At 42.0% G+C, this 18,485-nt stretch overlaps 1 protein-coding gene across 3 annotated transcripts in view; it reads left to right on the forward strand.

Moving 5' to 3' along the window:
* The window catches only part of znf385c (zinc finger protein 385C), a 142,859-nt gene that overhangs the window by 108,295 nt on the left and 16,079 nt on the right, over window positions 1-18,485 (forward strand). For all 3 annotated transcript variants that reach the window (XM_034711044.1, XM_034711047.1, XM_034711045.1), the window contains 2 exons: window positions 8,277-8,419; window positions 15,220-15,330. In XM_034711044.1, coding sequence (XP_034566935.1) covers window positions 8,277-8,419; window positions 15,220-15,330 — 254 coding nt within the window. The remainder of the gene's footprint in view (window positions 1-8,276; window positions 8,420-15,219; window positions 15,331-18,485) is intronic.

The raw sequence follows: 18,485 nt of genomic DNA on the forward strand, positions 1-18,485 counted from the left end.
GTCTGGCAATGATGACAAAAGTAGAGACAGATGTTTAATCTGTTTCTCATATTTTGGCTTTGATCATTCCCCACTTCTTCAGCATTGTCGGAGTAAAAGAAGTTAAATTTGCTTTTACCTTGAGGGAGAAGTCAGACAGCCGACGTCATCGCTGTTAAGCAAAAGAAGAGGATTAGGATAAGTGTGGGTGACTTTTTGAAGCCACCTATCCTCAGGCTGGAAAGCAAACTCCAAAAATAATATTTCTTTTAACATTGTTTTGTTCTTACTTTGCTGTTTATCACATCACTGAAGTCTGGAGTACAGCTGCAGAGCGTTGGCTGACCATCGGCACCTTCTGCAGAGATAAGTGTGTTTCTCCACCTTCTTTCTCCTGTGCACCATCAGGACGCAGCGTTGTCTCTGTTGCCTGCTCGTGGCCCCTTGCTGCCTCGTAGGGCTTCACAGTGGGGAAGCTGAGCAATTTGTTTTTGGATGGCTCCGGGCTTATCGTCTCTGCTTGACAGATGGGCCTCTTCTCTGCTCAGGTTGGGTTCGGCAGCGACGCACTGCTCGCCTGACAGAACTCATTATAGACTCTCGCTGGGAGAAGGAGCGTCTCCACGAGGTTCTGTTACCTCCATCAGACTGCTGTGAGTCGCTCCTGTGCCAAATTCTGTCGAGCTAAATATGCTGCTTAGATCTTTCTTGTAGTTTGAGGTCAAATGTTTAGGAATTATTGATTCAAAACGCCTATTACTGAGGATCCCCAAAGTATTCCTCACATTTTCAGATCAAACAAAACAGTTTTATCGTGCAGATTTAGAATTCTAATCGTACAGATAGTGTAGTTTTAGGGTCACACTGACTTCTTCTGTCATTGCACAAATTTGATTATTCAATGTGACCCCTAACCTTGATGTCAAAGTCAGCAACACACTGAGGTTGACATCTTTCAATAAGCCCAAGGCTGTTTATTGATCTTATTTAAACCCCATTGTCAGGTCATATTTTATTTAGTGGCTGTAAATTAGCCTCTGCTTACCTTAATTCACATCGTGATGAGCTGCCTGAGGTCTAAACCTGCTTATAAATCTCCTGCATGCACGCTTATCTCACTTCATACTTCTTTTCATTTAGTGCTCTGTGATTAATGAAGCACTCAAACAACCCAAATGATGTGAATTTTACCCGAGCCAGCAGCAGAGCAGAAGCCTGACTGAGTACAGATTACGTTAGGGGGTTGACAGAGGAGTAAACTCATCCCATTCAGTGTCGGACTTTGTATAATTCCTCTAAAATTGCATGTGAGAGTAAAGTTATGAAGTCGTCTTCTCTTCCTAAGAGTCTATTTTAAGTGGTGGGTCAAACTGTGCTTAGCCTTGCATATAATCAGGCCACATGGAGCAGCCTGCCACCTCCTGCTAACCAGGGAGAAGAAGGAAAAAGGAGGGCAGAGCTTCAGATGAGAGATTTGAAATGGAGATTGGCTTAAAATAGCAGAGGAAGAGCTGAGATTACTTATAATCCCAATAGGAAAAGCTTTCATAACCCTATTAGTATTATACAATATTTTCATCTCATTTGATCACTGCTTACTGCCTATAAACAGAGTCTTGACTGTTCAGACATCAAACAGGAGGAAGTTGGATCTCTTTTCTGCTCAGATTTTAAGCACAAACTGTGTCTGTCTGCGTGCTGTACACACATTGGAATACAGACTGCCATGTGCACACACAGTCATCAAACGTCCACACACAGTTTTTAGTTGTGATGCAGCCAACATGGCATGCACATTGACCCAGAAATAATGAGTGAAAATATGATGCAAATGAACAACTTTAAAAGCTTTCAGGTAAAGTAAGGTAATAAGAGATGGAAAGAGGAGAGGATAAAATGAGAGGCTTTTGCAGGAATTGCATGCCAATGAGGACAGTTTACAAGTCTCTACTCAAACAGGAAATTGGCTTGCAGAGTTTCAAAAGCAGTCAATTTAAAAAAGGAATAGTAGACAGAATCATGCAATGTATTCAGCCACTTGCAGGTCTCATATTTAGGACAAAGCTGAATCCATCAGGGTGAGATCATTCCTCAGCTGTAGAGTAACAGAATCTCTGCCTGTTTCATGTAACTGAACTAATCGAATCAGATAAATTGAGACCTTATTGAAGTTCCTACATCCGTGCACTGTTTCATCCAACCAGTCCAGTAACAACCAATCCTAAACTCAGGTTTCCAGATTATTATCACTCTTAAAGGGTGTGAGTGTGAGAATAGATGGAGGGGAGGAATGGCTGGGGACGTCAAGGCATCAGTCTTTAATTAAAACTGATTATGGTTAATGTTCTCTGTCCCCGCTGTAATGGTTCTTACGGTGGCCCTCACGCCACCTCCTGATCAAGGGGAGGCTAATTGGCTGTTAAGAGTCACTTTTCTCTCTCTCTCATTGCCTCCTACTCTTTGTCTTTCTCTCTGTGGAGTACATTTGGACATCCAGAGGCAGTGCAATGTCATTTCATGCCCTGGAATTAGCCGTGACTCTCTAATACACCATGAGGATGGTTTACAATTCAAGGCATGGTGCTTGTGGGGAAGCCATTTGTATGCATAGGATATCTTAGGTTATTTCATACCTCGATCAGATGAATGGTTTTATCGGTCGGCTTACTCTAAATCTGGTTCTATATTTATGCTCTTCCTGTCCAGTTAGATTTGGTCCCATCAGCCTTGGCTTGGAGGTTTGCAGGCTGACTGGGCAATGGTGAAACAGTATGGCAACAGCGTGTCAGATGCACATTAAGCATCGTGATATGACTGAGTGTGCATGCCAGGACCCAACCATTGTTCTAACATATGAGGACTGTGCTCAGCATCATCAAAGAAAGAGGCTGTAATGTGTTCCTGGCAGCTGACGAAAGAACAGCCCACATGGTGCAGAGTAATTCTGCCGGCACTTAGAGCTCATCATTTCACCGGTCAGCAATTTCCCTTGCAAATCCTTGTTCAACACGTTCAAGCTGAGATGTGTAGATATTCATTATCACAGCTGGATAATCAGATCAGAGGCCCGATGGCGAAGGTCTAAGTGACAGTCTGACTTTTACCCAGCAGGCAGTCATGACTGAGTAGCAGAGACGTGGTGCATAATGCCCTTAAAATCTGCACACATCAACAAATGAAGAAGAAAAATGAAAAAAAAATCACAGAAAACAAAAGATGGAGCCGACTCTTTCTCTGTTCTATTCTTTTAAAATGTTCCTACAGAAAAGGATTTATCATGTTTTCTTTTCTGACAGGCTCCATGGGAAACTACATAACCACACAACTACTAAAGATCATTCTGTCTCCTATGAAGGACGTAGGAGCAGGAGTTTTATGGAATTTTACCTCAACAAGCAACATTTTGTGTCTTCATAAGAACAGTAGTCGTGCGTGTCCTCAGGGGGTCACATGGTGCATTGCTTACAGCAGTACAGTGTCCCTGTGTTTTTCTCTCTCTGGGGTACAAATGTTATTTTCATACAGGAGTCAGTCATTTCTTGTACTGCCTACCTGAAAAGGCCAACAAGTCCTCTGAGTCATAGATAATATGCATGCAAAAAACTAAAAGATGAATATGTTTGTCTTTTCCCCTTCAGATTGACCAGGAGGAATTTTTGTCACTTTAATTTCTCTGTGCTGTTTCAAAACCGTTGCAAATCACAGTTTAAAAAAAATACTTTTATGATGTGACAGTTCTACGGTCAAGGTTTAGTTTGAGTCAGGCACAAAAAATGATGTGATTATGACTCAAATGAGCACTTCATCACCAAAGCTACAGCAATAAACACTTGGTTAAGAAAAGGGAATGATTGTGGTCCAGATTGGAATAACAAAGTGTCGACTTGTGGTTGCAAAGAGGGATAAATCATCTACTATTTGAAGTCAGAGAATTGTTTGACTCACCTTTTTTCAGCCCCAAGCAGCTCAGGAATTCAGGGCCTGTGTCCACTTATGGCTTTTTTTTCACTTGCCTTTTTACTATACAAAACCAATGCACCTCAGCATTTTCAGTGCTCAATGCCTTCAGCCCAAGGTGTCAGCTGTGTTTTTTTCTCTGCACTCACAGCATCATTAGTTGATTATAGTTCAACTTTTGGAAAACTGCTGCGCTCTTTAATGTCACTTCTTCATCACCAATGATGAAGCCAATCAAAATCTAGCAGAGGTGGGACTTCTGATGTCATATTCTACCATATCTACTCTGGGAATCTGTGTTCAGCTCTGGAGTGACCCAGCACTTGGCACTTTGATAATTATTGTGGTGATGACAAGTTAATTGTTGATGATTATAATGGAAGGTCTTAAATTGTTTGGTTGCTTCATTGTAGATGTTCCTTATTTATATATTAAAAAAAAAATCCTTATTTACTTTTGTGCATTGCCTTTACACTGCTTGGCAGTACCTGCACATAAAATTGACTTGAAGCACTTTGTTACTCTTCCTGATCTTGTTTCCTCTTGTCTAGATCTTTGCTTGTGTTGTTCTTGTTCTTGTATGTATGTCGCTTTGGATAAAAGCGTCTGCTAAATGACATTGTAACATTGTAACATATTATTTGACGACAGTGGCTGAGGTCTGTTCGGAGGAAATACTAACCACAATTTCCAGCTCCAGAACTGCTGCTGCTACAACGATTTCTATCAATCATTTTCACCGATTCTTTTAAAAAATCCCATTGAATAAAAGCAAAAATGAAGCATACAGAGAATCTAAAACAGACTTTAATGTCACTGCTCAGGGAAGCAGAAGTGCTGGGGACAACTGTTGTAATCTAGCAATATAAGTGCCAGTGAGTTTTGCTCTGAAGTTGAGGTTGTGGGTGATGCCATAGTGCAAAAATAGGCGTTAGTGGGCACAGGCCCTGAGGCAGTTTATTGTCAATCTCAAACATGAAATGAAAGGGGACAAATAGGACACTCAGGTGCAGGGTAAAATATAGCAATAATAGAAAACACAGTATAGAACTATAAATTCTCTGGGGAAAAGGCTCTATATCTCGTTCCATAACAACCTCACCTTACTCATTTTTTGTTCTCCTATTGTGATACCCATGGACACTGGGACTATGCCACTTGAACAGAAAAAACTTGTTTTAGGCTGCTTATTCAAACAAATGCTGCTTTTGTTCTCCTTGGGAATCGAGTCTTGCTGTAAGCAGGTTCATCTGGAGCAAAATTATGGGCTGCCTTTGAGAGGCCAGACAGGCAAAGACAGGAGAAAAAAAGAAGGTGGAGATCCACTCACCCAACTCCAAGACCCCGCCGTGCCAGCATCTATCCCACATAATTACACTGGGACACAAATAGAAAGGCAGTTATTCTCTTTCTCTCTCTCTCTCTCTCTCTCTCTCTCTCTCCTTCTCTCCTTCCTGTGCCACTCAGCAGCAGTTTGCAGGGAGACGCAGAGCGCGGAGGCGGAGCGGGGGTATTTAGATGTGAGAAAAGGCAATTTGTCAAAAACCTTAGGGAGCGCTGGAGTGATGACAAGAGAATAACAGCAAAAGGACTAAAGGGTTGAACAGTTAATTCTGTGATAGCAGAAGAAGAATGAGGAGGGAAGGCTCAGTATGTTTGCCGGCATTCTTTAGAATCCATTATTTTCTCAGATGAGCGAGAGAAAAATAATTGAAAAATAGATGTTTGAATTGTATGGCTCAGGAGCAGCACACAAACATACACAGGCTGGAGTAGATGTGATGTGACGTTGGCTGTTGTGTAACCACGCTCAGTGAGTCATGAGAGGGAGGAATGCGTTGTTGTGATGGTTGGAGGAGGAAGAGGAGGCCAGCCTGGGGAAGGACTGGCGGAGATCTGTTTGCAAAGTCATCTGGGAGAGAGAGGAAAGAGTTGGACATTTGGTTCAGGGCCTCGACTCATCAGCCGCTGGATGTCTGGACCTCAGACCACAAGTGAGGCGTAAATAAAAGTAAAGCTGAGCCTGTACGGGGGAACAGATGCACGCAAGCACATACACATTCAAACATACGTGTATCCTCAGACACACACGCAACATTAACTGAGTGGAAAATGACACAGTGTGATAGAAGGAGGTTATCAGGGGCTGCAGGCTGAAATAAGACAGCCTGACACACACAGCACAAACCCACACACACACATACACATTCATACACACACACACACACACATCCCATCACGTACACTAACAAATATAAAGAAATGTGCTTGAACACTCAAAAATGTCTGCTGCTCTGATTTTAAGTCCTCCTGCTGGAATAACACACCAACATATATTCCTTTTGTGTGTGTATGTATATATGTGTGTGTGTGTGTGTGTTCCCTCTCTCCCAGAGCTATTTGCTTTCAGACACACGTAGGCACTTCTGTTTGTATGTGTTTGTTTGTTTGCCTCTGATATTTGTCTAATACTTACATGCTAGCCAATCACACAGGCACACACACACACACTCCTTCTCTCGCCTTCGTACATGCGTGGATCCAGGCTTTGCGTCCGCGGCAGCGTTATCATCCAAAGAGGCAAACAGCCAGCCTCTGATTTAATAAGCTGCCTAGGGTGCCACAGAGAGGTGGGGGAAGCACTATCAGCTGATAACCGTCCTCCTCTGATAGCCCTGCCAAGGAAAGACTCAGCTTCTCCTTCTATCCTCTGTGAGCATGTGTATTGTGGGTGATTGAACGTGTTTGTGTGTTGTGTGTGCGAGCGACCCCCCCACCCCCACCCCTGCTGGCTGCTGCCCACGTGTCTGTAGGCTACGTCCGTCCTGTGCAGCATCTCCCTGGGTGTCAGACAGACAGCAGAGGAGAGCCCACACATGGCAAAGGCAAAGCTGAGTCTGGTGCTGAGGAGCATATGCTCAGAGTTTACACACACACACACACACACACACACACACACACACACACACACACACACACACACACACACACACACACACACATAAACGCACATCCTGCCTCATCGCTGCCAATCCTGCCAAGCTGTAAAAAGCCATGGGCTGCACTATAGACAGATTCTCACATTTATCAATCCTTTCTGCACTTCACAAATGCCATATACTGAAACAGTATCCTCATCAGTGAGAAATCAATGCTGAGAAAAAACTTTTTTGGCATAACACACCAGCAAAATAACAACATTTCACCAAGGGACTGCTGCTCTTTATTTGGTCGGCTGTGAAGGCTTTTAGTTTTGAATGAGCAGTCTAGGAGAGAAATTAGAGTGATGGCTCTTCTCTCTTCTTCTTCCATCCAGTCCACACAGCATTTCTAGTATTTATCTCCAAAGTCAGAGAAGACGGTGTTTCCTGTTTGCAAGAAGGCAAAAAAAAAATCAGAATTAGAAGGTGAACATGGTTATAAGAGTTTAAGTTGTAACTTTGTTAACGCTGATAGGAGTGTTTAAGTTTATCAAGCTAAATATAGATGATATGATGATTTCTGTCTTCAACACTTTCCTTTTTGTAAATATCCCCCATATCTTTCATCCATCTCCACCTTGATATGCGTTTTTGTTTTTTACCTGTATTTTCTATCTCTAAGTGGCTGATATTATTTCAAGGTCAGTCATTCTTTTGATTCTGAAGTCTTTGGTTTGTGTTTTCACACAAACCCCTCACGCAGTGTGAGCGTGTAGCGCCAAAGCTTCCATGATAAGCGTACTTTGGGGTGGCCACAGTGACCTGCAGCTGACACCGATGATTGATCCTGGTGCTGGGATAAGTGCCTGTGCACCGGTGAGCACACCGGTCCACTGAAATGCAGCCAGGCGGAAAATTAGAAATCTCTTCATCCCTGGTCCATTTGAAATCCGATATCTTCCATCTTCCCCTCGCACTGGCACCTTCTCCCAGCCAATAAATCAGTAATTAAATGATGTGTTTCTCTGTATGTATGTGTGTGTGTGTGTGCATGTACATGAGGGCAGGTGCATGTGCTTGGGTTATCAGTCAAGGCACTTGGGGTAATGAGAGTATTAAGTCTCCAGTCGAACTTCCCATCCCCCAAACACGTATGTACACCTCCAATTGTGTGCTCCAAAACAGAAAAACACACTATGTTGTTCCTGATGCAAGCACATGCCTACAATGTGTGTTTGGCCACAGACAGAGGTGTAACGGTGCCTCTGGCATCACATATATCAGCCGGCCTCCTCTGAGCGCCATTCTCTCCTCTTATTTTAACTCCAAGAAACACGCTGGGACTGCAACGTTCCCTGGTGTTAACACCTCCTGTTGTTTCTACACTCAAACATGCATTTATCTTTTTGTGTTGTTCAGGTACGTCGGCCCAGGGCAGCCCTCTCCTGGCTTCCCTCCCTGTCCCAGGACGGCCTCTGCAGCCTCAGCTCGACCTCAAACACCTCCTGCCCTTCAGACTCAATGGCTCCTCTCCTCTCAGCCTCTTCCCCAACTTTAACACGGTGAGTGCAACAAGCAATTTCATCCACAATTGCTGTGTCTAGCTGTACACAAGATAGCCTGTAATTATTGTGAACATTATTAGATCCATCGGATAAATTATGTGAATAGGTCATTCATTTCCCAGCAGAAAATTATGATGTGTTCTGCTTTGAAACTCGCTTTCTTTGAGCTTCAGAACAAGATGTCCTTTAGCCTTTTGCTTTGTATTCTATCCTCTTTGAAAAGGCAGGATGGGTGCGATTAAGCCCAAATAGCAGGGGGCCCAGGTGCGACTCCAGCCTGCTGCCCCTTCCTTCATGTCATCCTCCCCCTCTCTCTCCCGGTTTATTGCTCTGTCCACTGTCCTCTCCTCTCATAGTAACGGTGTAAAAGCCCCAAAAATATCACTTTAAAGAAAATTCAGGATTTTTGGCAAACTATTAGACAAGGGGATTGAAAACAAAACAAAACATGACAACATGTGAACATCATTTTATACCATGGGGTGGCAACAACCTTGATCGTATAGGTCATGGTTGTGATCTTGATACTTCATAAGTTATAAAGCAGAAAGTCTAATGAAATCCTTTATTGCAGCCCCCTTTTTGTTCACCACCTCACTACCCGGTCTGTCCAACCTCAGCGTCCACTACTCGTCTATTTAACTGTTACTCAAAGTTTAGGCTGCTAATCTTAATTCAAGCCATGCTTCACCTCTCAACGCGGCTGATGTCACCTCAGAATCAGCATCTTTGCAGATGACACCCTCATTAATTTGTCTGAAACGTCAGCACCAAACTGTCAAGTTTTCAAGCCCCCCTTGAATGCTTACCTTGCCTCAGTGGAATTAAAAGCTTGTATTTTTGATCCTTTACTTAGAAGCTCTACAGCTATTGACGTTTGGTGTGTGTGTGTGTGTGCGTGTGTGCGTGTGTGTGAGCGTAGGCACTTCAGATTCCTTTGATCCTAGTGTTACACGCTGTATATGTGTGTAAATCTGCGTGTGTGTGCGCTGATTGTAAAACCTTTCCCGGTTCCGTGGTGTGTAAATGAAACATAAGCTAGAGTTTTCTCTCCAGCATGCACTTTACACCTTTTTCAAACCGAGTGCAGAATAGTAGGATGAGAGAGAGAGAGGGAGGGAGAGATAGTCGGGCCACACAGACGTCATGTTGACTTGTTCTTATACTGAGGGACATGTGTGAGGGGGTGGATCAGACATTAACGTTTCCTGTATGATATGTATGAGTGGGGGGTCTTCAGCCTGCTATGCGAAAAGTGCAGTTTATTCATTCGTTCTGCCACCCACTGCTGTGGGTTTGGGTTGCGGTGTCTTCTATACACACCTATGGAGGATTGAGTGGCTTAGCTGCAAAGGCAGTATGGAAACAGTCATTCCTCACACCCTCATGTATTTATATTAGAGGTGGAGGCAGCAGGGCAGGTCGCCGGTCAGCATTTTGCTCGTGTTTCAGTGGGAAAATTGTTGTTTCTTTCTTTCCTCAAAACCGTCTGTGGCTCACAGCTTTGCTCAACCATCTTCAGCGTGTGATAAAAATCCTTTACAAAGCACAGCAAACATAATCTGTTTTATCCTGTGATATTACATTTCAGTTTTTAATAAAATTCAAGTTATTCACATCAGAAAAAGTTATTGCAGAAGAAAAAGCAGCAGATAATGAATGAACATAGAAAGCTAATGCACGTAATATCATATTTACAGTGTTGTATAGATATTTAGTCAGCCATTCCTCAATACAATTCAACTCTGTAAGAAGTGAAATCCACCACGACCAGAATGCCAAAATTATGACAAGCATGGAAAATACATCAAATCAGTGTCGCTTCAATCCCGGGAGGAAATGATTAGCCTCCATAACACACACTCTGACAGTGCAGCTGTAGCATTAATCACACAGTCCATTCAACGGGGAGCCCCAGGTTCTCTCAGCCCTGATAAGGCACATGTTGTCCCAGGCGTGTGCAGGAGGGGGAGAAGATGAATGCACCTGTCTCCAAAACTAAATATCCTCCGGTTCCCCTGGTGTCCCCTCTTACATCCTCCCCCCTTCCTCACCCTCTCCCCATACCTTGTGTGTCTCTTTACTTTCCTTCTACCTTGAAACCCCATCACTGACACAGCCGCCCGACGCAGGATAACTTCTGTCTGCACCAGCTCGGTGGGGGAGGACAGAGGGTTTTGGACAAAAGATGCATTTATAGCAGTCGGTTCAGGATGACTGCAGACAGACAATGGGCACATTCTTCAGCTCTTAAAACAAATAGCTCTGTGCAGCCTGCCCTGCAGAGGTGGACAAGAGTGGGAGAGCTTGGTTTCATGGTCAAGCTTCAGCCGGTGAAGGGAAAAGTCAGTTGGTCCCAGAGGTGGCTTTGAGTCATGTAAAAAGAGCAAAATAAAGCACTGAAAAGACAAAGCAAGTCCTGAGGGAGAGAAATACCTCCAGTGTGGAGGTTTTTTGTGTGGGGTATGTTTGTAGTTCCTCTCACACCTGGTCTTGAGGGATATGTAGTAAACAGTCCTCACTCTTGCAGATGGAAGAGCGCTGTGTGTGGTAGAGAGATATCTGATGTTGTTCAGGCTTGTGTCTCAAACAAAAAGTAAGAAAGTGTGCCATCCTTGCTGTCATTTATACACAGACAATTCTCCAACAATGCCATTAGTTTGGTTCTAGTTAGCAGTTTAGCTCAGTGTGAACAGTGCGTTTTCAGTCATCCAGATTCCCCTCCACCATGCAAGCAGAGGCATGGACCAGTTAAGGCCCTATGCCAGCCTGGGGAGAGGTCCAAGGTGATAGTTATGTGATCTTGTGCAGGCTGCAGCTAGGAAATCAGCTGTGATCATAGCACCAAATCTTCTGATGATGATTCCAAGCGTTCCAAGCGTTGTTGATAGTATGCTGTTCTGGGACTCTCTGCAGTCTTTTCGCAGACAGTTAAAACTGAATTAGTCAGCCCAAGACAACCCGCTAAAACACTTCCCTGTGGGCTGCACTGACTCATAATGTAGACAGCCATTTCCTGAAATTACAATAATGTCTAACTCCACAATGATATGAGCTGCAGTGAGGCTTAAAACAACAAGGCAGTAAAGTTGGTTTAGAGCAAACATACTTATCCTTAAAGAGCCTGTGTGGAGGAAACGCCGTCTTTGATTCAACGCATTGATGTAACGAGATGTATGCAGTGTGCATGATCGGGCTTTAGTGTGCATGATCGGGCTTTAGTGTGCTTAAACTATAACACTGAGAAACATTCTGATACACAGCCACTTACAAACCAACCTGAAAAGTTATTCAGCCATGATTCATTACTGAATAGAACATCTTGCTTATGTCTGTAGTATTTATTATGAGTAGGGATTGAGTTAACAGGAGGTCTGCTTTATTAAGTGTGATGTTTTTTCTTGTCTTCACTCTTAATCTCTGAGGGTAAGAAGCTTGAAAATGTAAGCTGCGATAGTTCAACAACCACAGTTCCCCCTGTCCCCGGTTGGCATTTTCGAATCACCCCAAAGACACAGACACCATGGATGCATCACAACCTTTTAGCACTGAATCTTTAATCCTGCTCTGCTCATTCAAAGATATGCAGTGGTACTCACAGCATTTTAAAGCAGCAGAGATTATTGGCATCCAGCAGATCTGAATATTTATTCATGCTAGATGTAAAAACGTATTTGAAACTGCATGACTCATCATTTTTATTTCAGTTTTTACGATTTCTTCAGTCAACACAGAGCATCATGCCTTGGCTCTCTCTGTACAGTAGAAGGTCTGTGTCAACTCATTTTGAGGTCTGGGTGCCAAATTAAAAAGGATTTTGGTGATGATGAGAGGGTGGGGAAGCTGTTCAGTAATATATTCTGTTCTGTGAGAGCAGGGCGGCTGTGATGATTACTTTAGCCTGCAGCGCATTAAGAGTGAATGTGGTGTACATCTTAATTATAATCTTAAAAACAGTGACCCGTCACGTAGAGCGAAAAATGATTCCTCTCCAGCAGAACTTCTCGTGTCTCTGCTGTGTACGACATGAAAAGCAAACTGTAACACATAGACGTGTTTTTCAAATGAAAATATTTAAACTCCATGTTTGAATGCATAAACTTTAAAACTGGTATTAAAAGGGAAGCCTAAAGCAAACGTTTGAAATCTCCTAGAGTTTCATGAGTGCTAACAGAGCTGTGCTTTCAGGTCACTTCAATAAAGCAGGCGCAGGTGCACTCAGCGAACCTTCAGGTTAGTTAAACTTAACTGAGTAATATCTACAGCAGCACGAGACAATGAAGAGAGCAGGCTATAATACAGCATATAAGCTCTACCTTATAACATATCATCCTCACAGAATTACAGAGTAAAAAAAGAAAAGGGAAAGCAGTGTAGGAATATTACATTATACAGTTACTTATGATAATCACCTGAAAAATAACACTACAGAAGTAAGAACAGGAATATTAAGAAAGAAGTTGAATGCAAAATCATTATATTCATGCTAAGATGCAGAAAGAGAATTCTATTCTTTCACTTTGGGTGTCCAGATAGTTGGATAACACTGTCTGGATAAGAGTGTTACCCAACAACCTTAGTGGTCTCAATAAATGTGATCAATACATGGAAGCTGTGTGAAACTGAAGGGTTAGGAGTTGCAGATGCTTGCACAGGCTGCCTCTGACCCTGCCCTTCTTCAGATTGATGCAGGATCCTGATACTGAAGTGTTGATGGCTTAAAGATGGGGTATTTCATTATTTGTAAAATCAATACTAAACTATAATCTCACAAGATCCTCTATAATCCATTTTTTAGTTCAAGCAGCTGCAGGCTGCTCTCATGATCTGTCCCTTCAGATAATGCAGATGTTAACCATTGTCTAAAAGTTGGACTAATCTCATAAATGTATGACTTTATTCTTTTAAATGTATAACTCTAATCTCAAAACCTTCAATATTTTTCTGAGCTGGCCCTGATACTCTGTCGTACGGCTGCCTCCAAACCTTGACATTTGTTTGACAACGTGGAAACAGTTTGAAAAAGACATCTCGTCTCTAACCGAGTAAGGTTTGACACATCAAAGACAAGTAGGTGTTTTATCCTCTTGTGTGTCATGAAAGAACTCAAGTGTCTCAAGCAAGGCCATCTTTTTGCAGAGTGTGAATGTGAAAACTCTTTAGCTCACATGTAACCACAGAGATCTGTTCAACTGAGACCTTGGATCATCTACTAGCAGTGTGTGAAGCATTATTTCTCCCTTTTTCTATTTAAAAGTCCCCTATTTTTGTTCAAGGATATTTCTCCGTACGTTCTTCTCATTGATTGTTTACCTGGTATCTTTCAGTTTAACTCTGAGGACTGAAGACAACATGGGACTGAAGTGAATCAGCCTTAATTTGACTCATTCTTTGTGGGTCTTGTGTTGCATATAAAAACACTTTGATCTCAGCTGTGCAAGCAAAGTTTAGAATTCCATCCTTGAACATTGTTTTGGAGATGGATCAAACCCCATTGATTCATACTCCACAATTCTCTTTGCCTTTGAGGAACATATGTTTATTCATCACTGCTCTATTGTGAATTAGGTTGAAAGCAGCCTATTTAATTTATCTAAGGAAGGCATTGCACTAGGCCCTTTAGTTTAACATGTTACATCTTGGATCATCAAGACAATGCACCACAAATCAAACTTTGATTAAACAAAGGCAGGATGTATATGTGTTAGACTGTAATTGTGCTATTTAGCTGATTTCATTTGTTACAATCAATCAAGCTTTATTTATATAGCACATTTCATACAAATCAAGTGCAACCCAAAGTGCTTTACAGCGACAGAAAAACAAGAAAGAAGCAGAAGTAAAACAATGCCAAGACATATTAAGGGAAAATAATAATAATGATGATAATACAAATAGTACTAATAAAAATAAAAATAGAATAAAATAGAATAAGGTAGAGACTAAAATAGAGACTAATGCACACCAACAATAAGATATGTGTTATTAAAATAAGTTAAAGCATCAAAATTAATAAAGAATACAAAGAGTTAAAATAGTTTTTAAAAGGGGTAACGATAAGAGTTGAAAATAAAACTAAGGCTAAAAATATCAATAAAACTGAGTAGATAAGTACAAATTAAATAAATGAATAGATAAATAAAAATAGAATAAGATAACAGTTAAAATTACTAAAATAATGCAATATTACAGTAAAAGGTAAGTAATAAAATTGTTAAACCCTACATAAAAGCCAGACTGAATAAATATGTTTTTAGTTTAGATTTAAAAGTCTCAATATCTCTGTCAGCTCCTCTCAGATACTCTGGCAGGCTGTTCCATAGTTTAGGAGCGGAGTGGCTGAAAGCAGTGTCACCAAATGTTTTTGTTCTGCTCTTAGGAAAGGCTAAAAGAGAGGAGCCGGAGGATCTGAGAGGCCTTCCTGGTTTATACACTAAAAACATCTCTGATATATAGTCTGGTGCAAGGCCCATGCAGCGCCTTAAAAACTAGTAAAATAATTATAAAATCAATACGAAAAGAAACAGGCAGCCAATGTAAAGATTTTAAAATAGGCGTAATGTGTGCTCTCCTTCTGGTCTTCGTTAAAACTCTTGCTGCTGCTTCCTTACAAGGAAGTGTTTCACCCTTTTTTAATAAAAAGGTGTCCACACTCTTCAGTTCTCAGACAGCCACTGAAATGTGACTTGAATCACTGACAACTACGCTGTAGATTGTGACTGGGGGAGGATTTGTTTGGCTACACAGACATTTCTCATTTTAAATGTTTTCAAATGTTTCTTTTTTGTCTCCCTCAGATGGACCCTGTCCAGAAGGCAGTGATCAACCACACATTTGGTGTCCCTCAGCCCCTCAAGAAGAAACAGATCATCTCCTGCAACATTTGCCATCTGCGCTTTAACTCAACGGTGAGACTTGTTGTTGCGGCTTTATGAGAAAGAAGGACAGTTTGGTGGGCGATGAGAGAGGGAAGGAGACTTCATGCCAGACTGTGTTATTTACAGCAATCCATACTTAGAAGACAGATTGGCCTCACAGAGCAACATCTCTTTGTTCTGTGTTCCTTCTAGCTTCTGTAATGTTGTTGTTTTTTTTCTTTGAAAAAAAATGATTGTTCCTAAATTACCTCCGCTCTTATCATCCCCACTGACTCATTGTGCTTGTGTATACTGTAAGTGTGTGTGTGTGTGTGTGTGTGTGTGTGTGTGTGTGTGTGTGTGTGTGTGTGTGTGTGTGTGTGTGTGTGTGTGTGTGTGTGTGTGTGTGTGTGTGTGTGTGTGTGTGTGTGCAGCTTTATAGGTGAGGGTATGTTATAACATAAATAAGCTAATGTTTGTATGCCCGTACAAAAATAGAGCACTGAGAGTAGATTCCTCTTAAAAATGTATGCACCTTGAAAGAAAACTTGGTCTCTTTTGATAGTTCTGTATGCTGGAAAGTTAGTTCTGTTTTCCTCTGTGAGATCTGTGAGTGTGTGTTTGTGTGTGTGTGTGTGTGTGTGTTGTTGTGGAGGAGGGATTAGACAGCAGGGAGAGCTGCCGTTTATCAGCAAAGAGCAGAAACAATCAGCAGCCGCAGCAGGAAGCAGCATTCTCGGCTCCTTGTTCCATTTCTCCCAACCCTGCCACCTCTAACACACACACTCGAGCATGCACATGTACACTAGCTTTACAATTGCAAATATTCACACACCTTTGCAGACTTGCGCACACAGAGACACACAAGACAATATCCCGTGACATTTCATGCATATTCACATAAACAAATAGTGCAGAACGCCTTAAGACATCTCTTGTCTGGGCACCGTAAAATACACACGTACACACGCAGACACACTTTTTTTTCTGGACTCCATCTTCAAAGCCGGGCTGAGGCACAGGAGACGAGGAGCTGAGGGGGGAGAGGAGGCTCAGACGTGCTCTTCACACACTAGAGCAAATCCCATTCCCTGCCTCTGCACAGCGACTTAAAGAGGAGTGTCAGGTCTGACTGTAGCTTTATCTGTCTCTCGGAGAGCATGAATACTTTCCTAACACTTCCATGCACCCTCCTCAGAGTTTGCTCAGATATTAAACCCAGTTATCCTTTTACATAACACTCAAAGGGGAAATATGCAAGCTTCATCTGCTGCTCACTTTAGCACAAATTTACCTTTGAACTAATGTGAAACTCAGCGCTGGCTGGCAATCTTGTTTTTGCGGACCTCTAGTGATTTATCTCCTAACCTTTCTGCAGTCATGAGGTACTCGTGTGTTTCAGTGCACTGTGGCTTCACTGTCGAGGGAGGTGACAGGTGCAAAAGAACGGTTCTCACCACAAGTGCCCCAAAGACATTTTGAGAAGAGTATTAAGTCTCTTCTTGTCAAAAGTTACATGAGAGGATTAAAAACCAGAATAATGTTTTGTTAGCTTAGCACAAAGGAAACATGGAAAAACAGCTAGCCTGGCTCATAGGTATCAAAATATTCCAGCAGACCAGCACCAAGCCAAAACGTAGCCTCACACATAACACGCCTAAAGGTCAGTTTCATTAGATGTTTTTATGATTTACATGACAAGTGATTGTACTGTAATGTAAGGAAAGGTTGATATTGAGAGGCCCCTTTGGCAACTGGTGGCTTTCATTTCTGTACGTGCATAGACATAAAAGTGGCATCAGTTTTTCATCACCTTTCAAATTAAAAAACAAGTTTATTCCTCAAAATAATGAACTTATCCTTTTATTTCCCAACTTAAAAATAAGAATGAATGTGCATATAACCTCCAACTAATGCTAGCTGTTCCCTGTTTTCAGTTGTGCTATGCTAAGCTAACAACTGCTGATGCTGCATTATATTTATGTACATGTGTGCAAAGCATAGACTGTATAAAATATGGACGTAGCATCCGTGACGTCACCCATCTGTTTCTGAAGCGCTGTTTTGAGGCCAATCAGTGGCGGCGGCCATATTGCTGCTGTTGAGCGATTGTGATGTAAAGAGGCGGGCTTTGAGCCTCCTAGCCAACAGCTACAGTGTTCCCGCCTGTCAATCAAGTCAGCTGCACCTCTCATTCGAAGACTCATAATCTCAATATCTTACCCCCTACAGTGTGTGCCGATCTAGAAATGAGCTATCCAGACTCCACTCGTCTTTTGTACCAGGCTGTAAACATGTTTATTTCTGCTGTAAAGATCGGCTTTTTTTAATTGGTGTGTATGTGGTTTCTGGTACTTCTGGAGCCAGCCTCAAGTGGATCCTCGATGAACTGCAGTTTTTAGCACTTCCACATTGGACTCATATTTTTAGACCGGAGGTTGCCGCTTGGTGCAATGAGATGGCGATGGTTCCGATTTTCTCATGCAACACTCAAATCAGAAAGAAAAAGCACTTTTCTCCTAGTCTTGATTTTTTCCTTAGCTTCGACTCTAGAGGATCACCTCAGCAGCCCGAAGCCCTCTGGTTGTCCAACAGCTTCCTTGCTCAGCTTTTTATAGTCAGGCCCTCTGAAAGAAAGCATGCAAACATTCTGATTATGAGTCATCATGCATGGAGCTGTGACATTTATGTTGTATTTCTTATTTTAATTACCTGCCAAGGAGACAGGGGGACTTTTTTTTTATGTCAGTGACTTTTTGAAAGCACTTGAGGTTGTTTGAAAGTTGTTCCTCTTTGAGGTTAATAACTCCTAGATTTATTCATTCCTTTTTTAATAATCATGAAGTTTTTTTAACAAAAAATGATAATTATCTAAAATTGAGTGTGTGCAAGTGTGTGCATGGAAGATAAGTTTTAATTATGTACCTACACACCCCGTTTAATCATGTCTTCTTTCTTGTTCACCCTGTTTCAGATTTGACTTTGTCGTGGTGTAACAGAAAACAACAAGTGAACATTTTTTGAAGAACAGCAAAGAGACGCCACAGAAAGCAACAGCTTGACAAATTTAGTCAGAGGAAAATGTTCTCACATCATCCTACATTTTTAGTGACTTGAGGGGAAATTGTTCACATCCATGCAACCCTGAATTCAAAAACCACGGCTCAGCAAATGTTAAATTAAGCAAACCAACCGGCAGACCCACT

The sequence above is a fragment of the Notolabrus celidotus genome, chromosome 20 (genome assembly GCF_009762535.1).
Source record: "Notolabrus celidotus isolate fNotCel1 chromosome 20, fNotCel1.pri, whole genome shotgun sequence".
NCBI classification, from domain to species: domain Eukaryota; kingdom Metazoa; phylum Chordata; class Actinopteri; order Labriformes; family Labridae; genus Notolabrus; species Notolabrus celidotus.